The sequence below is a fragment of the Triturus cristatus genome, chromosome 10, assembly GCF_964204655.1.
Source record: "Triturus cristatus chromosome 10, aTriCri1.1, whole genome shotgun sequence".
NCBI classification, from domain to species: Eukaryota; Metazoa; Chordata; class Amphibia; order Caudata; family Salamandridae; genus Triturus; species Triturus cristatus.
Window position 1 is genome coordinate 967,989,991 of NC_140593.1, and position 24,830 is coordinate 968,014,820.

Here is a 24,830-nt window from a genome sequence, read left to right on the forward strand (position 1 = left end):
GGTGAATTTTATTTAATGACCGTAATTTGAAAGAGATTTCAATATCATTGTAATGATTTTTCCCTGAATGACTTTGGCTGATGATGGTGGAAAGGGATGTCTGGGTTTGCTTGATTTAGTGGCTGACTGACTTTCTTTTTGTATTTTAGTGGTTTTCCAGAGTCTGTTCCTGTGTATTGTGTTAACAGGCAGTGTTCCTCAGGTTTGCAAGCTGTTATCAATATAGCCGGTAAGAACACTATTTTACCTAGCCCAAATAAAATTATTTTGTAGTTTGCTTATTTTGTGCCACTGTTCCTTCTCTTAAAGCAAGCATTGGAAAAGCCAATAGGGCCTACCTTATGCCTAATAACGCATACCGGTTAGACTTTGCCAATGCTTTTTACCAATGCTGTTCAGCACCAGCAGAAAAACTGCTTTTAGCAGATGTTGTGCTGTATCACCAAGAAACAACTAAAGAAAAGCACCATGACCTGTATGTGTGCACGCGTCATCACGCATACTCCGTTATGAGTCATGAAACTTGGGTTGCTCGGAATGCTGTATGTGTGCATGCATCGCTGTGCATGCATCTATAGGGTATAGTGTAGCCTCCTTATGTCTATTTAAAAAAAATTCAATACAAGATAGCAGACGTCTCTCTTTCTCCAGAAAGGAATTTTCTCCAGAAAGGAAACCGTAAACGTGTCTCCTTAATCCATAAAGCAAACAGCCAAGAGGCCTTTATTGTAAGACGCAAGTTGTAGTGGAAGCACTGAAAATGTATAACCCCTCATATTCACTGAAAAAGTTACTAGTCTTGGTTTTAAAATGTGAGCACTCCTTCTGTTCCAGGTGGTATCAGAAATGGTTCATACGACATTGGCTTGGCCTGCGGGTAAGTATATTTCCGTTTTTTAAAAATGTTTTTTAATTTGTTTGTTCAACATATGGTAGACCGAGACATCTAATTTTCAAATACATTCTTGTTTGAGTAGTTCTTTTTTTCCTTAGAACCCTGAGTGAATGTTTGGAGCTGGGCAGCTACCAGAATGATACATTTATAGGCCATCACTACCAGAATACAACCACAAATACAGCATTCCGAAGTTGGCAGTTATGTGTTCCTGAGTTGTGCTTTTTTAAGGTACCCTGTGCTGGATGATGCTTTGCCCTTTTTTCCTGCAGATATGTAGTATACAGGTTTACTTTCACCCATCAGCTAAGTAAGGGATGGCGCTTGCACACAGTGGCAGTAAAAACCACTTACTTCTCTGAGGTGGGGCAGTGACCCTTTATGCAGCAGAACATTAAGACAAATTAAACAATGAAGTGTTTTTATTTTTCTCTACATGTCTGTGACAACTGGGCTGGTTTTCCTTCTCACTGAAGCCAGGATCGCTCTATTGCAGTAAAGAGAGTGGTACCACTGGAGGCCAATAATGGCAGTTAATAGTTCAGAAAAACATAAGTGGTGTAGTGGATGATTTAATAGAATGGAATTAGAGGAGTGTTTCTTATGGTTGTCCTGTGTCTTCCCAGTTGTAGCTGGCTAAGGACAGGAGTCACTGTGTTATGGCAAAAAGTAATTTTCATACTTTTATCATGAGTTATTGGAAAGAGTAGTTGCAAGATAGGATTGTGACTTAAAGAATTGCAGACAATGTAGCTATCTTTTGTTAGTCATTACCACAACTCCTTACAAGCTGCATGCTCTCTTCGATGGTCCTATTAAATCTTTCCACTATTCCCTTCTTTTCTGGATGGTCCATCCTCCTTAACACTGTTGGCGAACACAAGAAAGCAATATTCAAGTGACTGAAACATCCTATAGGTACGCATTACATAAAATCACAGGAGTATATAGGAGAGAAATGTCTTCTTGGGCCCACTAATAGTGGTGTGTGGGGGTTTTTCCATCAGGATGGGGCCTTTATGAAGACCATAACGTTTGCCTTGTCTATACCAGATTTGTGTCACTGCATTAGTATGGACTGCATCATAATCATAAAAATCAAGTCTCTAAATGTATTTAAACCTTTTTGAAAAATCACTGTCATTCAACATCTACATGCACGCATGCACATGCACATGCGAATCTGTTGCAAAAACAGAAGATTTAATTCCCAGTTGAGTTTTGCATCATATGAACTTTGCATTTTGGGCATGATATTTTATAGTGGGCCGAGTTAGTTACACAGAAGCATTATGCTGTTTGCCAGATCATACATTGGCATTTTGATTTTCAGGTCGCAGCCTACAGTAGAAACGCCATCGTTTTATATTAACAGTGATGAGCAGCACGAGTTTGGAAATCTGCATTACGTGGCCTCATATCCGTGACCTAGTAGTCCATCTCTCCCTGGTAATAGGAAAAACACCTGCCAGAACAGTCATCATTGCTTTCTTGGCAGCATAAAATACAACTCTTTGATGATGTGCATATTGCAGCTGTGTGTGGCAATTTGCACGTCACTGGTTTAAACATTAGAAAACAAACACAGCCTCTTTCTCCCTTGAGATGAGGATACAATGTGTGTCCCTATGGCATTGCAGCCCACAGCTCACACCACTGAGGCTGCAGCTTTTTTTGGCAAGCACACAGATGTGGGCCCAGTCAAGCAGAGAAACATCTGTAGTCCATTGCTTCATATATGGGCAGACAGCTGCAGTAGCCATCTCGCTCAGCGAGTAGCAGGAGCCTGTCAAATGTAAACCAATTTTCTGCAGGTTGGTTACTCTGCTTTTTTGTGTGACTCAGAAGAAGCAGCAGCATAATGCCCCATGATAGCTGTAACATAGAAGAAGATGAAGCGTGCCACCTTTATAAGAAAGCGAATCTGTTGCTTGTGGACTTTCTTCCACACTGCCTTGACGAAGGTGAGATTTTCTTGCATCGCCTTGGTGAAGGTGGGCCATGTGCTAGAATGGTAAATAATAATTCCATTAGCCATATTCTAAAACAGGCCCTTATTCTGGCAGACTGGAATTAGTGAGTCAGAAGCTGGTGTTGGCTGCAGGGTGAGCATGCCTGGGTCCTATGGCCGTTATGTTGTTCGTCATCATTTCCTATCTCATACAGACAAAGTCCTGTGGTGGTGTTGGGTCAGGGCGAGTAGGGTATTGTTGCTGTACATTGGCAGGCCCTAAAAAGTTTAGTTTTATCTGTGGTTTGTTACAGTCTTGGGTTGTGCAATACTGGTGTCATGCAATGTGAGAGAATAATTGGCTGCTTACCTGGTTGAGCAATATGTTGTCTTATATTTTTTGTTATCTCTTTTCCTTTTGTTCACTGTGTGTTTAGTTGGTGATGGCATTTGAATATTGTGTAGTACACTTTAGGTGTGGGTGACTTTAGATGAAGTTGATAGAATGGCGATAAGTGAGTAGCTAGTAACATAATCTTTTAGTCAAAGGGAAGTGTAAGTCCTCTGTGTGCTGTGCATGCTGGGTTTGTGCAGAAGCATCTATGTTATGTTTTAGAATGGATTATGAAATTGGGTCAGATGGTTTCACTGCATACAGCTGCAAGTGTAAGTCAGGGTTTGGTTAAGCTTGGAGACTTGTAGTTTGGGACATGCATGTTGGCGAATCCATCAAATCTACCTCTTAGTGCATATAATTATGAAACATTAAGATGGAGTACATGAAGATGCAACACCTGAGCAGCCTTTCCCGGTACCCAGATTTTTAGGGTGAGGAGGCAATCAGTCCCCATGGTCTGCACAGCCAATGTGGCTAGTCTTGCCAACGTGATTGAGCTAAAGGTGCTTAGCAATAGAGGAAAGTGTGTGAGGGGCTGGTGTAGTGGGTGTAACCTATTACTCCCATAACACTTGCCATATAGAGTAGAGGGTACAGCCAATAATATGCATACAGCGTTTGCGCACAGAGATAGACCAACTCAAAGTCTGGTGCTGCCAGACCGCCCTGTTCTTATGGCAAAGTAAGAGTTTTTTCACCTGCACTCCTTGTAGTTCCTTGTGGGTTCCAATAAAATCTCCAAAAACTATCTTTAAAAAGACGTTTGGAAAATAATTTTTTTTTACCAATTAGTATTTCAAATTCCCACATCTGTTTTAATCAACATCTTTGCAATTAGAAGACTTCAATAGTTCAACTTCATTGTTACTATACATCATTCTCATTGAATTCACAATATGCTCTTTCATCACAAATTAAATCTCATCCTTAATGCACTTCGGACCTCTCGGGTCCTTCACCAGGAGGTCATTTGTTCTATAAAACAAAAGAAAGTAACGTAATCTAATCTCATGAATGTGTATGTCAAGTTGCATGTCCTGAATAAATCAATATACATTTATATTTCTTTCTTTTCTTTCTTTCTTTTTTTTTTTTTTTAATAAATCAGCATTGATGATAACAACATGGTTGCATACAGAAAACCGTTATCGTTACATTGCATAAACAGTACATAGAAACAGAAGAGGAAAAAAAAGAAAAAAGGGCAATCAAACCCAATTCCTTATTGGGGCCCATAGTGCAAACCCAAATTTCCTAGCTTTAAGTTTGTACAAAGCGATTTCCAGATTATACAGAGATAGTAGTTTAGCCTTCCATGTGAAAAAAGACGGTGGGTCTGGACTTAACCATTGGGAGGTAATACATAAACGGAGAATAGCCATACAGAATAGCCTTCTCGGGGGTTGAGCGATTTCTAATGTTTACTCCAAACTCAAATCCGAATAACACTAATTGAGAAGTGATTTCAGCAGAAACCCCAAGGCCTAAATTCAGAAAACATTGTATCTCATTGAGCAAAGGGGTAAGCATAGGACTGTCATAAAACATATGCACCAGATCAGCTGCCCTCAGGGTGCATCTAGGGCATAGGACCCCTCAATTTGTTCCCCACTTAGCTATCTTCGCTGGAGAGTAATATAAATCAAAAATGGCCATGTAATATTGACTTTTAAGACTACCTGAGAAAATAACAGCGTCGGCTAGGTTCAGTGCTGATTGTAAATCAACACCTACTATCCCTAACCTCCTCTCCCATCGATGCTCAAAATAAAGAAGGTCGTCCTGCTGGGATACTGTTATTATTTTGAAAAGTTGAGAGATCTTACATCTTCCTTTTATACATTCCAAGATCAAATTCTTTTCCAAGCTGATCTGCCCTCTTAGATCAAGATTATCTAAGAGACTTCGGATTTGGAGATGTTTAAAGAAGTCCGTCCGTTGCAGCCCAAACCTCTCTTGGAGTTCTAAAAATGACATCAATTTTTTATCTATGAAGAGGTCCCCGATGGTTCTGATCCCCTGGGTATTCCATCTCCGCATAGTGTAGTCACAGAAAATTGAGGGGAGTTTCCCTTGTATTCCTAAAGGGATATAACGATTATATTCCTTTAGAATGAAACTTTACAGATTTTAGACCAAACTACAGCAGCGGCCACCAAAATCTTAAAGCGGGTTCTTTTGTAGTAACTGGGCTCAAAACATTTAGAGAACATATATCTGGCTTCCGGACTCACAATAAGCTCATATATAGATGGAGAGACAGCAGGGTCTATATATGCCTGAGTACCAAAGAACAGAATCCCCATATGTTCGAGCATGGCCGCCCAATAATAATACTGAAATTGAGGGATATTCAGTCCCCCCCTCGCCCTTGGTAAGCTAAGTTTTTTAAAGGCTCTCCTTGTCCTCTTGTACCCCAAAATAAAACGAGAACACATTCTTTCAATCTTTGTGAAGATTGAGTTAGGTAGCAGAAGTGGGATCGTGCGGAATAAATGGAGGAATTTAGGAAAAACCACCATCTTAATAACATTACATCTACCGTATAAGGATAAATGTAGGTAATCTAAGTTTTCTAACATTTTATTAGATGTGATTATGATTGGATCAAAGTTTAGGTTAACAATAGTTTGTACATTCGAGGCAATTTTAACCCCAAAATAAGTGGCTTCTGTGACTGTATTAAACCCTAATAAAGCATCGGAACCAGTGAAAAGAACTTGTGCTTTATGTAAATTCAGTTTGTAGCCGGACACGGCACCAAATTCTGACGTCAGAATTTCAATACGTCTCATCATATTAACTACATCCACTGTGACGACTGCCACATCATCTGCATAAGCTAGAACTTTTTTATATTTATTTCATGGTAATATATTGCTTATCTATATGTAATGAAAATATTGCAGTGATAATTTGACTTCTGTACTGAAAATCTTTCAGGTGAGTGCTGATATCTATTTCCTTGTTTGTCTGCAAAGTGATTGGCCAAATGTCCTATAAGCCAAGCAAATATCACTATTGTCAAAGATTTCCAAATTCACATCATGCTAATGTGCTCAACAATTGCAATCTAAACAATGCTTACCAATCGGTTGTATTAAATGTGTTGCCAGAAATGCTTGTAAACAAGACTTCCATCATTGCTGTTTTGTATGCGTAAACTCCAGATGGAGTGTTATATCCCTGTCCAGTCTTGCTCAGGCAACCTGTAATATATGTTGAGAGCACTAATGTAAAAATTTCAAGTGCACATAGCCTAAAAAAAAAAAGAACCTGTCAACGCCCGCCCCTCTCCCTCCCCCATACAATCAATGACTGCATCACATGAAGCCTTTATCACTGTTCGCATATATGTTGTCCCAGCCCACGGTTACCCATCTCTAGGTTTGAATCAGACCGGCTTTGTATGCCTGTTATATAATAGGATCATTGTGAATAGGTAATGCAGAGGATGCTGACATATCTGGGACAGGTGAGCACTCCATGTTCTGTCAAGGCACTGACCCAAGGTTTTCTCGAAGTGGTCTCTCCGGTTCTCGAAGGCTGCTGAGAGCTTTTCCTTGTCTAGAAGCTTCCAAAGCGTGTGGAGCCAAGCCCCATATTTCGGTGCCTGTTCTTTTCCCCCATACTGCTGTGATGGCCTGTCTGGCTGCAGATCAGTGGCAGCTGCTCCGGGGCAGTAGTGGTGGGGCGGGGAAGGATTGGGTTGGATGCACAACTCCTATGCCGGCAGACATTCGTTGTTTCTATTTTTATCTTCAAAATGGAACTCTTCACTGTAGGCTGACATCATACGCCATTATGCTTATGTTTACACACCTGTCATCATGGCATCTCTCTAACTGCTCAAGGCTAACATAGCTCTGTCCTTTAATGTAAATATGTGGCGTTAAGCTTGCATATATGAGGCTGTAATAGTTTACATTTAGTAGATAACAATGGCTCAAACTCCGATTTGTTTTTAAAACATTTGACCCAACCAGTGGCTAAAGTCCTATAAATTTACAGGTTTTTGACCATTGATTAGGAGAGATCTTCGCTCTATAGGTTATTACCAGAGGACATGCAGCTTTGCTGATTCCTGATCCAGACTTTGCTCGCAGTCGGAGAGGTGTATCAGGAGAGCCGGCTGCATGGAGCTGTGCTGAAACTCCTGTCCTTGACTAAAGCACAGCCTGCCCTTCTATGACAGAACTCTGATAACAAACAGCCTGACCTGCTATTTTAAAAGCTATGCTGTGTGTTCCATTCCAAATGCGCGAAAGGCAGGGATGCTATGTAATGCTTTAGCCTATTAAATCAGTGTAAGGGTTGGAAACATGCCTGAAATGTTTCCTATGTTTACTTTAATAATATAATTTTTTATTGCGATTTGTGTGTTGCAGACATTCCCAGTAACAGCATAATGAAAGATAACAGAGGACATTGAAGATCACTCGGGTGTTCATGGCATTATTTCAAGGTCTCAGTGCCCTCTTCTTTTAGATAAAAGCACTGGGGTGGTCTCCCCTCTCAGTGTACCCCATCACGCACTTCTCTGCCACGCCAAGAATGCCTGTCGAGACTCTGCTGTTCAGCTTTATTTCATCAGACTGTTGCTGGGGCATTCAGCATTGCAGCAAGGCGCGCCGGATCGGTGTCCGAGTGACTCTCTGGGTCTGCCTCCGGGCTCATCAGTGAGGGTGTAGTTTGGACTGGCGTGGTCATATGTTCATGAAGGACCAGATAAGTAACAAGCAGGCCCCAGATATCTTTTGGTTTCATCTGTGGTGGCATGAGATGAGATCCCAATAGTTGTCCAGTTGTTTATGACACTATACTGTGTCCTGTATCCAGTCCTTAAGTTGGAGGGCAGGCCACCTCCACTCAATGCATCGTCATTCGATATTTGGCCAGGAGCAGGAGGGTGGCAGTGAGAGGGCGCACGCCTCTGGGAACATCTAACATATCCTGATAGTAATATAATCAGGGACCTGGGGAGCTTGAGGTCCACAATGTGGTCCACCATATCAAGCACCATCTCCCAGAATGCCGCCACCCCAGGCCACTCCCAGGCCATCTGTATAAAGTCTGTGTCAAAAGTCCCACACAACTTGCATCTAGTGTCTTCTGCTAACCTCATTTTGCATAGTGGAGTAGGAGTGCTATATAGCCTGTGTAGGTATTTGAAGTGCATCAGTTGAAGCCTGTAGTTGGACGAGAGTGCACCTGTCAGCAATCAGCAATACAGCCACTGTTCATCTGTAAGTTCAGTATCTAGGTCTCGCTGCCAGAGGTCCCTGGCCGAGGTATGAAAACAGGGGTCTTTTCCTGCATAATGGTGTCTAAGTTGGTGATTTCGCTTACGCTGAGTCTGTGCCTTGAGTAGTAGATCTAGGGCTTGAAGCGCCAGGGATGCATCCGGGAACAATTCATACAGCAACCCGCAAGCAGCTCGAAGCTGATGAACCAGGAAGACATCCAGAAGCTTGCTCTCGAGGTCTGCACTCACTGCTTGCGTGGTAAGGAATGCACCGTCTAGGAAGAACTTCCTTATAGCAGGGAGGGTCCTCTGTGTCTGTCGGGGTCCCACCAAGGTGTAACTGGATTCAGACCTGGAGGTGTCTCGGCCACTGGGAATGTCCCACGCGGCCAAGCCAGGATCCGTTATCCCATCCCAGTCCATTGGCCAGGCTCGGTGCAAGTAGTGAAAATGGGGCATTTGGAAGTTTGCGGACCCCAACGTGACCCCGCAAGACATGTTACTCTCGCTGTCTGTGGTCTTAAGGAATGTGACACCCAGAGTCCGCCCACCCAAACCTCACGGGCAACAGATCTCACCCAACGGCTCTTGGTGAAGGATCGCATCTCATGGGATGGGGTGCAAAGTCCACTGTAAGATGTGGCTGTCAGGGTGCTGCTTTTCTGGGACTTTTTCCTTGATTTGATTATTTTTGTGTGTTTTTTAAACCGCTCCGACTTCATACCTTCGGAGTTCTTACAAACATTGATGAAAATAGTCTGTATATGATTAGATAATATGTGCTTGGAATAGAAAGTGTCGGTGCTGCTCAGCAGTGAGGTGCTCTGGCAGAGCGGTCTGTGGACCATCGGTTTAAGAGCAGCAGATGTGCATTTTCAGAGCTGTGTGTTGACCCCTTGGCACAGAATATCAGAGGCCCTTGCATCCTGGCATTGAGGTGCCTCAGCAGAGCTGAAAGAACCCTGTACTGAAAGAGAAGCGATGCGAGTCTGGAATTTGCTGGTTACCTAAAACCGACTCAAACAGACTCTTTCATAGGCTCTCCTCTAATATTTAAGAAACCACTTGCATCACTAGAGGTTGTGTGCGAATCTGTCTAGATGGGAATAGGGGTGTTTACAACAGGCAGGACAGTGGGCTCCATTCTACAGCTGCCGCAAGTAGTTAAGCTCCATGCATGATGCTCAAGACAGTGGTCTCCAGCCAGTCACCACGGAGCGGGCATTATTGCCCATAGGTGCTATGCTAGACACAGCCCTCCTTCTAAAAATTACCCAAAATAACATTAGATAACTCCATCTGCCAAGATGGACAGGCTGCTGGAGCCCATTGTAGATGACAGTTTGAAAGAGGCAGTTTGCAAATACATTTGGCAAGGAGTCAGTCATTCACATACCTGGCATTGTTCTTTGTCAATAGCTGAGTCAGTCACTTATCAAGCATGGCTGGTAATTAGGATTTCATGAGCTGACGAAGGACAGTTGGGCTGGGTCAGGTTCATCTAGAAACTGGCCTGGGCTGTACATCACCAACCAGATGCAGTGCAGAGACAGCAGTGCGTGCAAGTAATATAATTAAAAATCTTTGCACTGTTGAGATTTGCACGCGTAAATAACTTCTGAACATATTTAATGCACTATGGGGTGATCTTTAATGTTTCCAAATGTTTCAAGACTTCACTTTCAGAACTGCTTTCTATACCTTCTTTTGTTCCCTCAAAATTCTTTATTAAAAAACTAGTTTTAAAATGCACGACTTGACGCTATTGTTTTCAAATTGTTCTCAGGGGAAGACCACTTCCAACTGCCCTTGTATTAGTCGGGCTCTCTCACTTGCTCCGTAAAAGTAATCCCCAACTTTTACACCTCACCACTTTGAAATGTCACTACCCGCCACTGGGCGACAGTTCGTTAGACCTGGGCATTTTGTCTCCAGGCATGCTGCTAATTTTCTGTTGTATGTCCTCCATCGTAAAGGGCACGTTCATGTATTGTCTGTGTTAATCATCTAACCACAGTAGCTGTATAGAGTCGAGATAGCTGTGCAGTTGTGCTGGGATGGGCATGACAGTGGTCTGTAAAGCGAGAGAGATGGAATTGTAGGAAGATTTGCTATGTGTCATCAATGTTGGTGTGTATTTGGTCATGGTTATCCACGATCTGGGTGACGTGCTGGCCCAGGGCCTGTGGAGCATCGACGCTAGGCTAGGGTCTTGCCAGCTCTATCACCCTCCCATATCTCCGGGTAGTAGCTTCTTTGCTGAGCCATATGGTTTCTCTATCAGCTAGGCCATCGTATTCCCAGAGTTTGGCTTTGATGCTAACCAGCATCGTCCTGTCTCCTGTTGCATAGTGTTGTGGTACTAGAGTTCAGATGGCACTCTCCAAGGGGGGGGCCGTTGTGTTCGTAGTGCTTTTAAGACCCCCATTTATTTGTTCAGGGAGGCTCCCTGTATCATGACTTTGAAAGCTTCCCATAGTGGGCCTGTGCCGAGGAGACAGATTGGAAGCAAATGATTAAGTATTAAGATTCCGGTTTGTGTTTCCTCATGAAATAAATGGTCTTGCAGCGAGCATGGATGGATTCTCCAGGTGAATGCATGTGTTCATTTCTCACCGATTGTCAGCTCCAAGAATATTGGGGAATGGTTAGAAAGTGTTCTAGGAAGGTGCTCTACTTTCACGGTTCTGGAGCTGACATCCCTAGTAACCAGCCAGTAGTCCATGCAGGACCAAGTGTTGTGTGTGTGACACACATGACCTCTGTCTCCCTCGTATGCCTGAGTCCCCACACGTCCACCAGGTCATTGTCTGATGTGGTGCTGTGTAGTTGGAGTGCAGGGTACATATGCGGTCGTCTAGTATTGCTAGATCTACTCTGTGTAGTGTCTAAGATGACATTAAAGTGTCCCACCCACTTCCCCCATACTGTGGCTCCAGGGCCGAGGCTGAGTATGCAGCACCATAACGCTGAACAGAAGCCCAGGGTCATCAGAATTAGATCCATATACAGAGATAGCTATGTTGTCTGTCCATATAGCGTTCTCCTCTCAATAACATATCGACCATCCCTGTCGCAGTCCACCCTGTTAGTGTGCCATGGGATCCCTCTCCATATCACCCCACAGGCATATGCTAAATATGGAGCAGTGTGGTCTTCCGCCATCCAGTCAGCTCGTATTCTGGACCTAGTGACGGTAGTTAGATGTATTTCCTGAAGCAGGCCTATATCATCACGATGTCGGTTGATGTAGGCAAGCACTTGTTTTGTGCATCGTTCATGCCTCTAATGTTCCAAGATGGGAATTTCACCATGGGCATCTTGGCTTCAGTGTAATGGAGCACTGCTGTACCTCGGGGTGAGTTAAAGGGCGACGATGCAGTACCGAGTAGGTGGTCTGTGTCCCATGCAAATGTAGTGCTAATGTACCTGTGTGTGGTACGTTTAAATATTCCACCCCACCCACTCCAACAGCCCAACATTGTTGAAGAATTTGGATCCCTTCCTCCCCTTCCCCATCCCCTCAAAATACAACTAACATAAGAAATACTCCGCTTTACATTGGGAATCATCCCAGGGATGGCCATTAGGCCAGACGGTCGCATTCCCTCACTTAGAGAAGGGTGGATGAGAGAGTTTCATTTGTAGAGCCCCCGACTGACCTGGAATGGATGTCCATGTTGGAGTCAAATAGAACATGCCCACGGTCAGGTGTTTCGTCATGGGGCACTGCAATGGGTGTGGGTCCTCACCTCTCCAAGCGATTAGTCATCATCACTGAGGTGGCTTCTGGTGTCTCCATTTGAAGTTGGTGGCATTGTTAACAGCATTTTCGAAGAATCTGGCAGCCAGCTTTGGATCAGAATAGAAACTTGGTGCAACCATTCACTGTAAAGTGTAGCTTGTAAGGGTAGACAAGTGCGTAAGGTGCTCCAGCTTTCACAAGTATGCGCTTGGTTGCTGAAAATTCTCATTGGACGGCCTACACCGCTAGGGTGTAACCTGGGCAGATGGATATTCGGGTCCCTTGATATGTGATTTCTCGTTTCTCCAAAGCTAGTCGCAGGCTAGTGTCCCAATCTCGGTGGTTAAAGAGGCGTGTTATGATTGGGACCGAGGCCCCTCTGGGGGCGACTGTGCTTCCTAAGAGCACTGCACCTGCTCTACCGAGAACATTGGGGTGTGTGCATCTCCAAAAATGACTTGTATCATTATTTCTAGGTGTTGGCCCAGTGCAACAGGCAGATGGTTATGCACAGGGGGCCTAGCAGGTCCTTCCTCACCCCAGGTACAGTCATGCAGAGCTCTGTGGGCATGAGCAGACCGTTTGTTTCAGTGTTGCCCTTTTGACCTAGTGGCCATGCTGCAGCCGCAAATTCCATGCAATCAACTGTTCAGTGGCAGAGCCTCCTTGTAGTCGTCCAGGGGCGGTTAGAGGTCTTCGAGAGGAGCCAACGAGCTCCATTGGCAGCGGCCTCCCCTGGTCAAGGCCGCTTGATATCATTCATTCCCACGTGGCCTCAGCCAATCGTCTCTCTCAATGTAGTCACCCTAGGCCAGGGCCCCATCGCGCTCCAGGAGGTGGTCCCACGCATGCTGTCCAGTAGTCACGTGGGCTGCCTAATTGCCTTGTTCCCGGGGCCCAGACAGTGCCACCTGGCCAAACGCCACCTCCCGCAACCCCACAGCAGGAAGAAGCGTCGTCTTTGCATCTCCAGCCGATGCTTTGAAGCAGGGTAGAGCCTCTATCTTCCCGCCTGCTCCATTGCAGGGCTACACATGTCAGTCACAACTGTAGACCTTAAATTCACTTGAAGGGAGAGGGGCTGGGCGCTCAGGATTCAGATATATGGCGGATTATGATCTTGGCCGGCAGACTCACCGGAGTGCGGCCATCTTGCTGCCCGGATCTCTGGTGCTCCCTCAATAACAGCAGTTTTAACTGCAATCTTATTTTCAGTCTGATTCACTACCGTTCATTTAATTTGCACAAAATCAAGACCTTTAAAATAAACAAGTCCCAATTTCTTCGAGCAATGTTTGAGTGTGTTGTCGGCAAGACGAACACATTGTTTTGATTACCTCTGTGTCCCTAAACTCATTTGATAGAACTGATAAGTAACCTGAAAACTCTGCCTGCGTAGAAATAGCCTGGTGGGTTCGTGCTAGGACTGCGGCCCATTGGGAATCTCTAACTGAGTGGGAGCACTGAACTAAGGCCATGCACTGTTGGTTTTAGATCCCACCCCTGCAGTTCTGGAGGAAATCTCCAGAATTCATGGCAGTGCGAATGGATTCCTTCTATGTTGTAGAAGTCCCCAACTCGTTTACAGTTTGTGAGCTGCCATTCTATGTATGCTGTCCCTTTCATAGCGGGTGAAAACTCACGATTACCTATTATGGGAGTCATAGCTGAAGAGAAAGTCGTCAATCCCTCGGAAACCGGCTCTATCTCAGGCTTCCATGATAGCTCTCAGTACTGGGGAATAATATGGGGTTGACCTTGCTGGCTATCCAGGGGACCTTCCACACATGTATCCCTGTCCATAAAACATCGCTGTTTCTTTAGAGGTCGGGCGATGCCACTCCACTATACATCAAAGTTGTGCAGCGAAATAATATTGCATCAGTCAAGGAAACTCCAGACCTCCCCTCTCTAATGCTCAAAGTGTTAATGCTTGACCATATACTTTGTTCTAAATACTGCTGTATTTTGGCTTTTATACCTTCTAGGGGTTGCAAAGGCGTCGTTTGTTTGTTCACGACTTGGGTAAGAAGGCCATCTTGACCGCCTCGGTACGGCCCAAACGAGATAATCCCCTCTCATCTGCCTACTCTGCAAGTCTCTGTGGGCAGTCTCCAATTGGTCAGCGTAGTCTGGATTGGCTACTTTATTAATATTTTGATGCCAGAGTAGTTTATATCTTGTTCTGTCTATGCTAATGGGAATATTATTTGTAGAGTGTATTACATATCGTTTGAGGCGTTGATGCTCATAATTAGTGAATTTTAGTATTCATTTTACACCCAGCATTCCGGCCAAGTATTTCTAGTTCTCATTGGAGGGCCGGGGTAGAGTTCAGGGGGTTCCGCAACATGATCAGCACATCATCTGCATACATGGCTATTTTATGCTGTTGTTTCCCCAGCTGCACTCCTTTAATCCTGAGGGTAACTCTTCTACTCGCTGTCAGCATTTCTAGATACAAGGCAAAAAGGAATAGGGACAGCGCCCCCCCCCCCCCCCGATTGCTGTGTTTTTCCATACCATTTACTACCAGTGACATATCTTTGTTGCATTTCATTTCATGCCACAGCTTGTAGGTTTGTATCTACACTGTCTCGCTCCTCTACCTCCATGATTTGCAGAAGAACAAGCGTCATAGTGATGAATGGTTAGTTGGCTTGCTGTGCTAAGTGGCAATTCTCCAGTAGAAGTCATGTCTCCCAATTATTCACTTGTGCAGACCATCTTTCAACCAATAGAAAAAGTTCTCAAGTACAAACCATGGATTAACCAGGAGCATAGCATGCTGCTTGCAGGATAGTAATAAGAACGTTTACCTCAAGAACATGCACGCCTTACACTAGGGTTGGACACTGATTCCTGAAGCTTTTGTTCAACCAACACAACTCCAAATTGTATTTTCCATCCCTGTGTCGCTGTTGGCGCTATCTGACAGATAATCTTCATAATAAGCATAGCACGGGTATGGGTTAACGGCTGTTGTTGTCCTCAAGAATAGACTAGGAAAGATACAAAACAGTATTACAACGAACGGTGATGATCACAAGGCATTGGTTGTGGTGTCAATGAGATATCATGCTACTCCAAGAAACAAGACAAAGTCCAGGCCTAAATGAGACCTACTTCGGCCTATGCAAGGAAAATAATTATGTACTACACACAGAATTTTAGTTTCAATTGCAAAAGGTTAATGTTAATAAGCAAATACAATTCCAATTGGGAAAATGGCTACAACACTTGTGAGAATGGTCCACTGTGATAAAATAAGTGGCATAGATTTATTGCAGTGATCTTGATCCCGGTATATTTCTTCCAACTGCCTTTCAGATCACTGAAGCAGCTTTTTTTTGATGATGCATTGCTTAGTATAGGTAGTGCCCAAGAGGCACCAGAATACACGCTGCCCCTCAACATATCTGTTTTCTTGACCCGGGGACGTGCATAAAGGATAACATTTTCCTCTTTTCTGTTCAAATATATCCAAAATGTAATTGAATGTGCGAAACTATACCTTTTGTGAACCAATTTTGTGCCAGAGACCATATTCTGGAATCTATTTTTGTGAAGCACTTTTTATGTTCTTTGTTTGTTTCAGAGCTTGTTAACTATAGAACATGCAGTATCAATGCTTTCTTTTTTTTCAGCGTTGAATCCATGACTCTCAGGTCAGCATCAACTCCAGGAGATGTGAGTTCCCGCATGTTGGATCATCCTAAAGCCAGAGACTGCATTATCCCTATGGGGTAAGTGGCACTTCTTCTGTTCGTAAATATACCAGTTTTTAATAACTAAAATTGCATTGACAGTGTTATACAGTGTATTGGTGCAGCCTTTGCTCTTGATGCTATATAGGAAGTGTTTTTATGTTGTGTGTGATGGCCACTGAGGTGTTCTTATTATGTTATGGGACACCGCACCACAGTACTCAGCAGTGTGATGGATAAAGAAATGTGTGATATTGACGTGCAGTGTTTGGTTTTCAGTAAGCTGGCAGCTTTTATTGGGCCTGCAGAACTCTTAGTGCTATTTCTTCTGATCACAGTGAAGTAAACCGGTTATCTCACTAGTTGTCAGGCCGAGGTTTTAGTTTGTTGATCATTTTTAATGATTCTAAGTGATTTTTGGTGAGCCCATCTAGACTGGCCTCAAATCAGCCCTTGCAATTCAGTTCTGGCATTACCTGTTCAATATGTTAATTTGGTGGCCGGAGCCAATGACATCCACAAGCCCCCCTTTCTGATGAACTGTTTACGTTAGTCACTCTTTTTTTTTTTTTTTTTTTTTTTTTTTTTTTGGAAAACCTTTATTTAAAAATCAGGACACAGCTATTCAGCCGACAGCCCGGAGGTTCGGCAGCATCGATGATTAGAAACAGTGATGCGTCCCCAGTAAATTACAAAGAGAAGTGCAAAGGTTCAATTTTAAACAAACAGAAAAAGCACAGCAAACCCCAGCAAGGCAAGAACACTAAAAAACCATGGTGAGAGCCCCGAGGGGAGGCCAGACCCCACTCATCTACCAGTTACAAGATAGTGTAAGGAGGAAGAGGGGGGACAGCAGAGGCCCAAATAATTCACAAATCAGTCTGTGCTGGAAAGAAGGTCAGGGGGAAAGCTGTTCCTCGGGCGGTTCCAGATCAGGGGCAAGACATATTCCCCCCCTGTATTGATTCCACCGCCCCCAGATGGCGTGCCACTTCCGGGGGCGGCCTCTAGAGCAGTAGACTGTCTTCTCCCTAAACATGCTCCAGTCCATGTTCTCTTTCCACGCAGTCAGTGTGGGGGGCCCCGAGGAGCCCCACAATCGCGCGATATCCCTCTTAGCGACCATGTTACCCAGTGTCACCCATTGGGTCCGCGCTTCATCGAGGTCAGTGGGCCCCCAGATATTCAGGAGACAGCACCGCGCCTCCGGTTGCAGAGCAATGCCTGTCACCTCCCCCATTACTGCATGGACTCCCCTCCAGAATTCCACAATGACACCGCACTCCCAAATGATGTGCAGGAAAGTACCCACCATACCACACCCCCTCCTGCACAGGCCATCCTCCGAGAACCCCATGCGGACCAGCCTTGGCCCCGTCACATACACTCAGTGCAGTATTTTAAGCTGCACCAGCCTCAGGCGCGACGGGATCGCGACCTCCTTAGGGGAAGAAACAGCTGACTGCCAATCCTCATCATCTAACTCGAGGCCATCACTAGTCCACTGGTCCCTCAGCCCCAGAAGCATGTCCGCCCGGACGTTTATAAGTTTCTTATATATGAGCGAGATCGTGCTTTCGGGCATGTGGCCATCAAGGACCCGGTCCTCCAAGGGAGAGGACTCGGGCACCTTCTCACCCTCCACGAGGACTGATCGGAGGGCGTGGCGCATCTGAATGTATCTGAAATACTCGGAGGGCCCCAGCTCATACTCAGTCTGCAACTCCTCAAAGGACTTCACCCTCCCCTTATGCAGCACATCACCCACCCTGGAGATGCCAATCAGGTCCCACTTATCAAAACCTTTTGAATGCCAAAGCCTTCCCAATCTCTCCGATTCAAACAACGGGGTAGCGAGGGTGAGCTTATCCTTCCAGCCCAGCGAGTCAATTGCCATCTTCCACACCCGCACTGCCACAGCGGTGGGCCCCGTGAGGGACGAGTCTAGGGATCGCGAGTACAACGCCCTGTAATAGTTACCACCACGCAGCAACCACCTGTCCATGGCATACCCAGGGCTGAGAGCAGGGCCATAAAGCCCATGATTGATCGCGCTCAGCTGTGTGGCCCAATAGTACCGACGGATATCTGGGAGCGCAATGCCCCCGTCGTACCATGGAAGCGTCCGCTTTGCAATAGCAATTCGCGGCCGCCCATCCCACAGCAACGTCCGTTGGAGGCCTTCGACCTCCCGAAGTATTTGGCCGGCACCCAATCCAAGGTATTCTGTAAGGCGTAGAGAAAGCGGGGGAGAGACATCATTTTGAACAGGGCCGCACGCCCAACGAGGGAGAGCGGCAGCCTCCGCCAACCTTCAACATCGCGCCTCAGGCGTGTCAGGGGGGGAGCAGATTCTTCTCATAGCGCACAGCCGAGTCCATGAAGATAAAGATCCCCAAGTACACGAAACCCTGCTGGGCGATCTGTATCGAACATGTTCTAGGGATCGGTGGAACCTCGCCACTAAGAACATACAAGTACGATTTGCTCCAATTGATGACAAGACCCGAGTTCCTACCAAAAGATGTGAGTACGTCACAGACCACTATAAGTGACTTCTTGGGTGAGGCAAGATACAACAGGATATCATCGGCATAGAGCGAAATACGGTCCTCGTGTTCAGGCGACCACCGAAGGCCCCGTATATCCGGGTGCCAACGTATCCACGCAGCCAGCGGCTCAAGGGCGAGGGCGAACAACAGAGGCGACAGGGGGCAACCCTGCCGAGTACCCCTTCCAAGCTGAAACGGAGTCGACGCCCGACCATTCACCACAACACTAGCTAGCGGCCCCTCGTACAGCAACCTCACCCAGCTCACAAAACCGCTGCCAAAACCGAACTTGGCCAGCACGGCCCACAAGTATGCCCACTCCACCGTGTCAAAGGCCATCGTGGCATCAAGAGACGCCACAATAGCCGGTTCACGCAACGTGCCCGCCCTGGCGATGACGCCATGAAGACGCCTAAGATTCAGCGCTGTGTTTCGGTGCGGGATGAAGCCGGATTGATCCGGGTGGACTAAGTCGCCAAGTACCCTAATCAAACGGGTCGCCAGGAGTTTAGCCAGAATTTTCGGCTCCGCGTTAAGAAGTGAAATAGGCCGATATGAGGCGCACTTATCGCGGGGTTTACCCTCTTTGTGTATGACCACAATCGACGCCAGTCGCTGATCCAACGGGAGGGCCCCACCCCCCCGCGCCTCCAAAAACATGGCGCGCAGGTGAGGGGCGACCCTATCCGGGAACAGCTTGTACAGGTCGATCGGCAAGCCGTTCGGTCCCGAAGCCTTACCCGAGTTTAACGCGCGGATAGCCCCCGCCACCTCGTCGACCGTTATGTCACCATCCAGATCGTCCCTATCTATAGCAGAGAGGCAGGGCAACTCGATATCACGGAGGAGGTCACACGAGTCCTCGGTTGGCCTATCCGACGCAGAGGCATAAACCTTACAGAAATAGTCCGAGAAGCTCTTTACAATCCCCTCAGGTTCCACAATCGCCTCTCCCCTCTCTCCCGTCAACTCTGGCACCACTCTATTGACCCGTTCTTTTTTGTCCAGCCAAGCCAGGAGTTTCCCTGCCTTGTCACCAACATCATACAGTCGGCCCTGCTGTTCCCTACTGAGGGTCTTAGCGGCGTTCGTCACCAGGTCTTTATACTCAGTTTGCTTCAAACAAAGCTCATGCAGTGAGGACTCTGTAACCTCCTCCTCCATCGCTCCCTCCAGAGCCGCGATCTCCTCCTCCACCTGCAGAATCTCACCATCTCTACGCCTCTTTGCAGCCACTACTAGGGAGAGGGCCTCCCCCCGAAGCACGGTCTTAAAAGCTTCCCACAGCGACACCGCCGAGTCAACGGTTCCCTGATTGTCCTTGAAAATTTTTTCTACCTTCTTTACCAGGGCGCTGCGCATCTTGGGGTCTCGGAAATACCAAGGGTTGATAGGGGCCACCCTTCCTCCTCCCTCCCGACCTAGATCCAGCCGGATCCACACTGGCGAGTGGTACGTTAGTCACTCTTATCTGTTTTTTCTGCGTTTTGTGTTCTTTCTTCCTATATGTGTTTTGATATCCTGTTTCCTATTTGTTTCTGAAGTTTAAGTTTTCACCTCCCCATTTGAAAATTATTGATTGTTTGTTATACTGCTTTTTATCACTATTATTTAAGTCTTCCCCAAATTCACACAAACTGATAAGGCCCTTCCACAAAATTTGACGAGGAGACCCCAAAATTCAACTTAGCCTGGCCTTCCCGTATATAGACAAAAGTACTGAACTGAGCTGGTCCCCGTGGAATGCTGAGGTTCCTACTGAGAGGCACACCGAGATCAATCTTTCTTTCCTAGGATGAAAAAGCGACGGTGTCATACGGCTTCTACCTCTCCGGTGAAACCGGTGTGTTTGTTGGACAACATTAACGTCAGGATTGTTCCAGACTGAATCCGTGCACACCCTCAGGATATGTTGGCCTATAGTCCTGCAAGCCCACAGTGCACAATCTGCACCCCTAACCTTACAGGGTAACAAATGTGTGGGAAATGTTTGAACCTGACAACCCTGAGCCCCCAAAGGAATCGTGGTAACAGATCTAGAACTCTTTTGATTGGGTTATCATGCATACTCAAAGAAATACCCGAGAAATACCCAGCAAGGTGTTTCAATATTTACTGAAGCATTGTGATTCTTGTATAAAATACGTGGGCTGTGATAATCTGTATAAAGAAACTGAATAGCTTGATTAGCAAATTGAGAACAGTGAAAAGTATAAATGATTTCACCATTTTGCTATAACAGTGAATATATGCGCTCATACAAGTACTGTGTATAGTGTACTCCTACCTTGTTCTACCTGGTGTGGGGCACTGTTGTCGCATTGTCAGGATAGGCCTGGTAAGAAACACCACCATTGACATGCTCAGGTTTCTTAAGTTGCCTTCCCTTTTACACACAATGATTTTGGGCATACATTTGTGTACATGACCACTGTGAATCTGCCCTTCCAAGTGGTGTCACCCCAGACCTGGACCCATAGAAGTGGTCCTAAGGTGCTTGCTCCAGCGGAACCAGCGCTTCCTCTGCTGAACTAACGAATCCTCTGCCGAACTGGCACACCGCCGCCGCTGGGCGGATTGGAGCCGGTGCATCGGCACTGCTGCGCAGATTGGAACCACCGCATCACTGCCTCTATGCGGGTCGGAACAGCTGCTGCGCCGATCAAAACTGGCTCATCGCTGCTGCTGCACTGATCGGACTCGACGCATCTCCTTCGGAACCGCCGCTGCAAGACTCTCTTCCCTGTGCAAGGTCCTCGCATTCCTGTCAACGCCAGCTTCTAAGATGACAAAACTCTGCATTGCAGCTTCCATGCTCATCGGAGCCGACACATTGCCTCGACTGCACACTGTATCCTTGACCGATCTTCGCAGCACAAGCCCCATCATCAGGATCCTCTATGTCGACGTATCGGGATATCGCACCGCAGCTTGCTGCTCTACGGAACCGGCGCATCCCCTCTGCTGCGCGACGTATCCTTGACCACACAACTCTCCGCAACCTCTGATTAAGGTACTTTTGTTCAGCAGGTCTCACTGGTTCCGGTCCACGCCCCATCACGGTTGGCCTGAACTTTGGGCTTTTACCTGGTCCAGTGTGACCAGATATCCCAAGTTAGTGCTTTACCCTTTAGCACTATTTTTATTTACACCCTTTATAAATCAAATTCTCAGGTTCTACATTTTTGGATTTTTGTTGTTTTGATCTTGTTTATATTAAATTAAGTTCTATGTTTTTAAAATGGTGTGGAATATTTTTGTGCGGTGTTTTCACTGTTTTTACTGTTTGAAGTGTTGCACAAATACTTTACACATTGCCTTCAAGTTAAGCCTGACTGCTCTGTGCCAAGCTACCAGAGGGTTAGCACATGTTAATTTTGGAATTGCTAGTGCCTTACCATGACTACAATTGTGGTTACTGCTTGACCAGGGCTCATTTCCCAGGCAACCAGGAACCCAATTTCAAGAACAAGAGTTAACTTCCCATATCCGGTATAAGTGAGTACTTAAAATTGGGAGGGTTTGGGATCAGGATGACACATCAAAATACTAGTGACATTTGTTAATATAGTTTATCATCCATTAGACAACCTACATCATTGAAAACATTTTATTGTAATTTTATTTGTTTGTAGAGTTTTATATAGTGCTAGCTCGACCCGAGGACATCAGAGCACTTCACAGTTTATACATGGTATTAAACTATGTAGTTTACATAAAACATATTTGGGTAGACATACAGGCAAAATTGCAGTTCATAGGTGATACGTAAGAGTGTATAAGAAACAGTAGCAATACATTTCTGAGGTCGACACAAATAGCAGTATGTAAGAGAAATAAATGAATGTCTTCCCGTCAGTGGCTGATGTAGTAATAAGGTAGCGATAGCATAAATATAGAACGCTATGACAATGCTTTGATACATTTGCAATGGGTAACATGAGGAGTAAGTAAACAAAGATATGGCCAACTATTAACTCTGGGTTGCATCACGCGTGGGCAAAATAAAGGAGGACCTTAGGAACATTATCTGTGCAGTTTTTGAGGTAGCGAAGCATAGATACAATTGCATAAGTTGTCCGGGGTGTAAGTAGACTTGGATAAGACCAATAATTCACAGTGAGCTGCGATGTGCAATAGAGTTGAATGGGTGAGATATTTCACGGGTAGCTATAGACCGGCTTGTTTGTGGTGTAGGGGGTGGAGGCATAAAGGTTTTCCCCGAGAGAATGGTACTAAGGCTAGACTAGGCTTTAATAGTGGCAGCAGGAGCTATCGAAGCTTACGAGGGTGTGCTTTAATATTTGTTAATGAGAAGGAATTTCAGTTTAGACTTGAAGTGAGGGAGAGACTGATTTTCACGTAAATCTTGTGATAGTGTTCCACAGTTTGATCCACAAATAACGTAGAAAACCAGTGTATACAATCAAAATACTTTAAAAGTTATTGGGTCAATGCAGCGTTTTGTTGGCTCCTTAATCTTTATCCCACCTGCTTCAGGATCAATAACTGAATTAAAACCATTGATATTTTACAGGATTTTATATATTGTATATTAGTAAAAACAGTCTTTTTATTTCCAAATGAGATAAGAAACTAATATTTAAGACTTTGCAGCTCAAATTTCATTTTTGTTTGCCGTTTCATACGAAGATTCCTACATATGTCCTCTTGCGCAGCCTTATCGGGGTTGTTTGTTATCCCGCCTTAATGGGGTGGTTTGCCCACTAGAATTATAAGTGGACGTCTACGTGTTTTTCTCAAAGAAGAGTTCATTTGATTTTCCATTTGTCCCTGAGGACCGTGGAGGGACAAGATTACACTTGATACTTTTATATATACAATAATTGTGATTTCACTGCAATTGGACCATCTATTTACCATACCGTGTGTGGTCGTCGCAATCTGTACGACGCACTTGATGTGACAATATATCCCAATGGATGGGGGAGTATCTTTTACTGGAAAATCGTGATTTCTTTACACATGATCGTTTCTGAAGACTTTTTGAACTACATCCTCCCTATTTGCCCTGAAGAAGTCCCATAAGGGAACGAAGCGCGTCGGCTGTCTCACGTGCCAAACATCGCATGTCTTCATTGAAAAAAGAAAAATGAAATAATAAAAGAGATAAAGAAACACTAGAATTTGAATGTATATACATTTGCCCGTCATTTTTACGGATTTAAATTTTTCTTATTGAGTGGTGCATCTGTGCTTTGTTTCAATTGTTCTACAATTGCACAAGTTGTCCGGGGAGTAAGTAGACTTGGATAAGACCAATAATTCACAGTGAGCTGCGATGTGCAATAGAGTTGAATGGGTGAGATATTTCACGGGTAGCTATAGACCGGCTTCTTTGTGGTGTAGGGGGTGGAGGCATAAAGGTTTTCCCCGAGAGAATGGTACTAAGGCTAGACTAGGCTTTAATAGTGGCAGCAGGAGCTATCGAAGCTTACGAGGGTGTGCTTTAATATTTGTTAATGAGAAGGAATTTCAGTTTAGACTTGAAGTGAGGGAGAGACTGATTTTCACGTAAATCTTGTGATAGTGTTCCACAGTTTGATCCACAAATAACGTAGAAAACCAGTGTATACAATCAAAATACTTTAAAAGTTATTGGGTCAATGCAGCGTTTTGTTGGCTCCTTAATCTTTATCCCACCTGCTTCAGGATCAATAACTGAATTAAAACCATTGATATTTTACAGGATTTTATATATTGTATATTAGTAGAAACAGTCTTTTTATTTCCCAATGAGATAAGAAACTAATATTTAAGACTTTGCATCTCAAATTTCATGTAGGTAAGCCAACCATGGCCACACAGATGTTCCTTTTGTGCCCAAGCAAGACCGCCGCTATGATAATGCAGATCTCAGCATTCAATAAATTGCTTCTTAAAGCAGCATTTTTAATTACCTGTCTGTTTGGTGCGATTCACACAGTTTGTTGTATCTGCCAGTTTATTTATTTTTTAAAGGAAGAATGATTTGTGTTCCTGCTAGACCCTGATTTTACCATGAAGCACGAGGCACCGTTTTGGCTGCCTGCAAGACCTATGTCGGTTCGTAAACTAGCTGCTAACCAGTTCTATAGTGCTTGTGCACTCTCCTTCAAGCATGGTAAAATTGGACTACACCTAATTTGCACATTTGCTTTACTTGTAAGTACCTAATAATTGGTACTAAATGTATACATGGCCTGTAAATTAAGTGCTACTAGTGGGCAGCAGTACTTATTGTGCCACTCACTAAAATAGCACTGCAAACCCTGTCTCAGGTCTTCCACTGCAGCTGGTAGTGCAGTTTTAAACGGCCATTTCGACCAGGCAAAATA

General features: G+C 44.9%; 1 protein-coding gene across 1 annotated transcript in view; it reads left to right on the forward strand.

Moving 5' to 3' along the window:
- LOC146796344 (3-ketoacyl-CoA thiolase B, peroxisomal-like) overlaps positions 1-24,830 on the forward strand; it is a 105,043-nt gene that overhangs the window by 44,565 nt on the left and 35,648 nt on the right. The window contains exons 4-6 of the mRNA XM_085628868.1: positions 150-229; positions 835-877; positions 15,881-15,979. Coding sequence (XP_085484994.1) covers positions 150-229; positions 835-877; positions 15,881-15,979 — 222 coding nt within the window. The remainder of the gene's footprint in view (positions 1-149; positions 230-834; positions 878-15,880; positions 15,980-24,830) is intronic.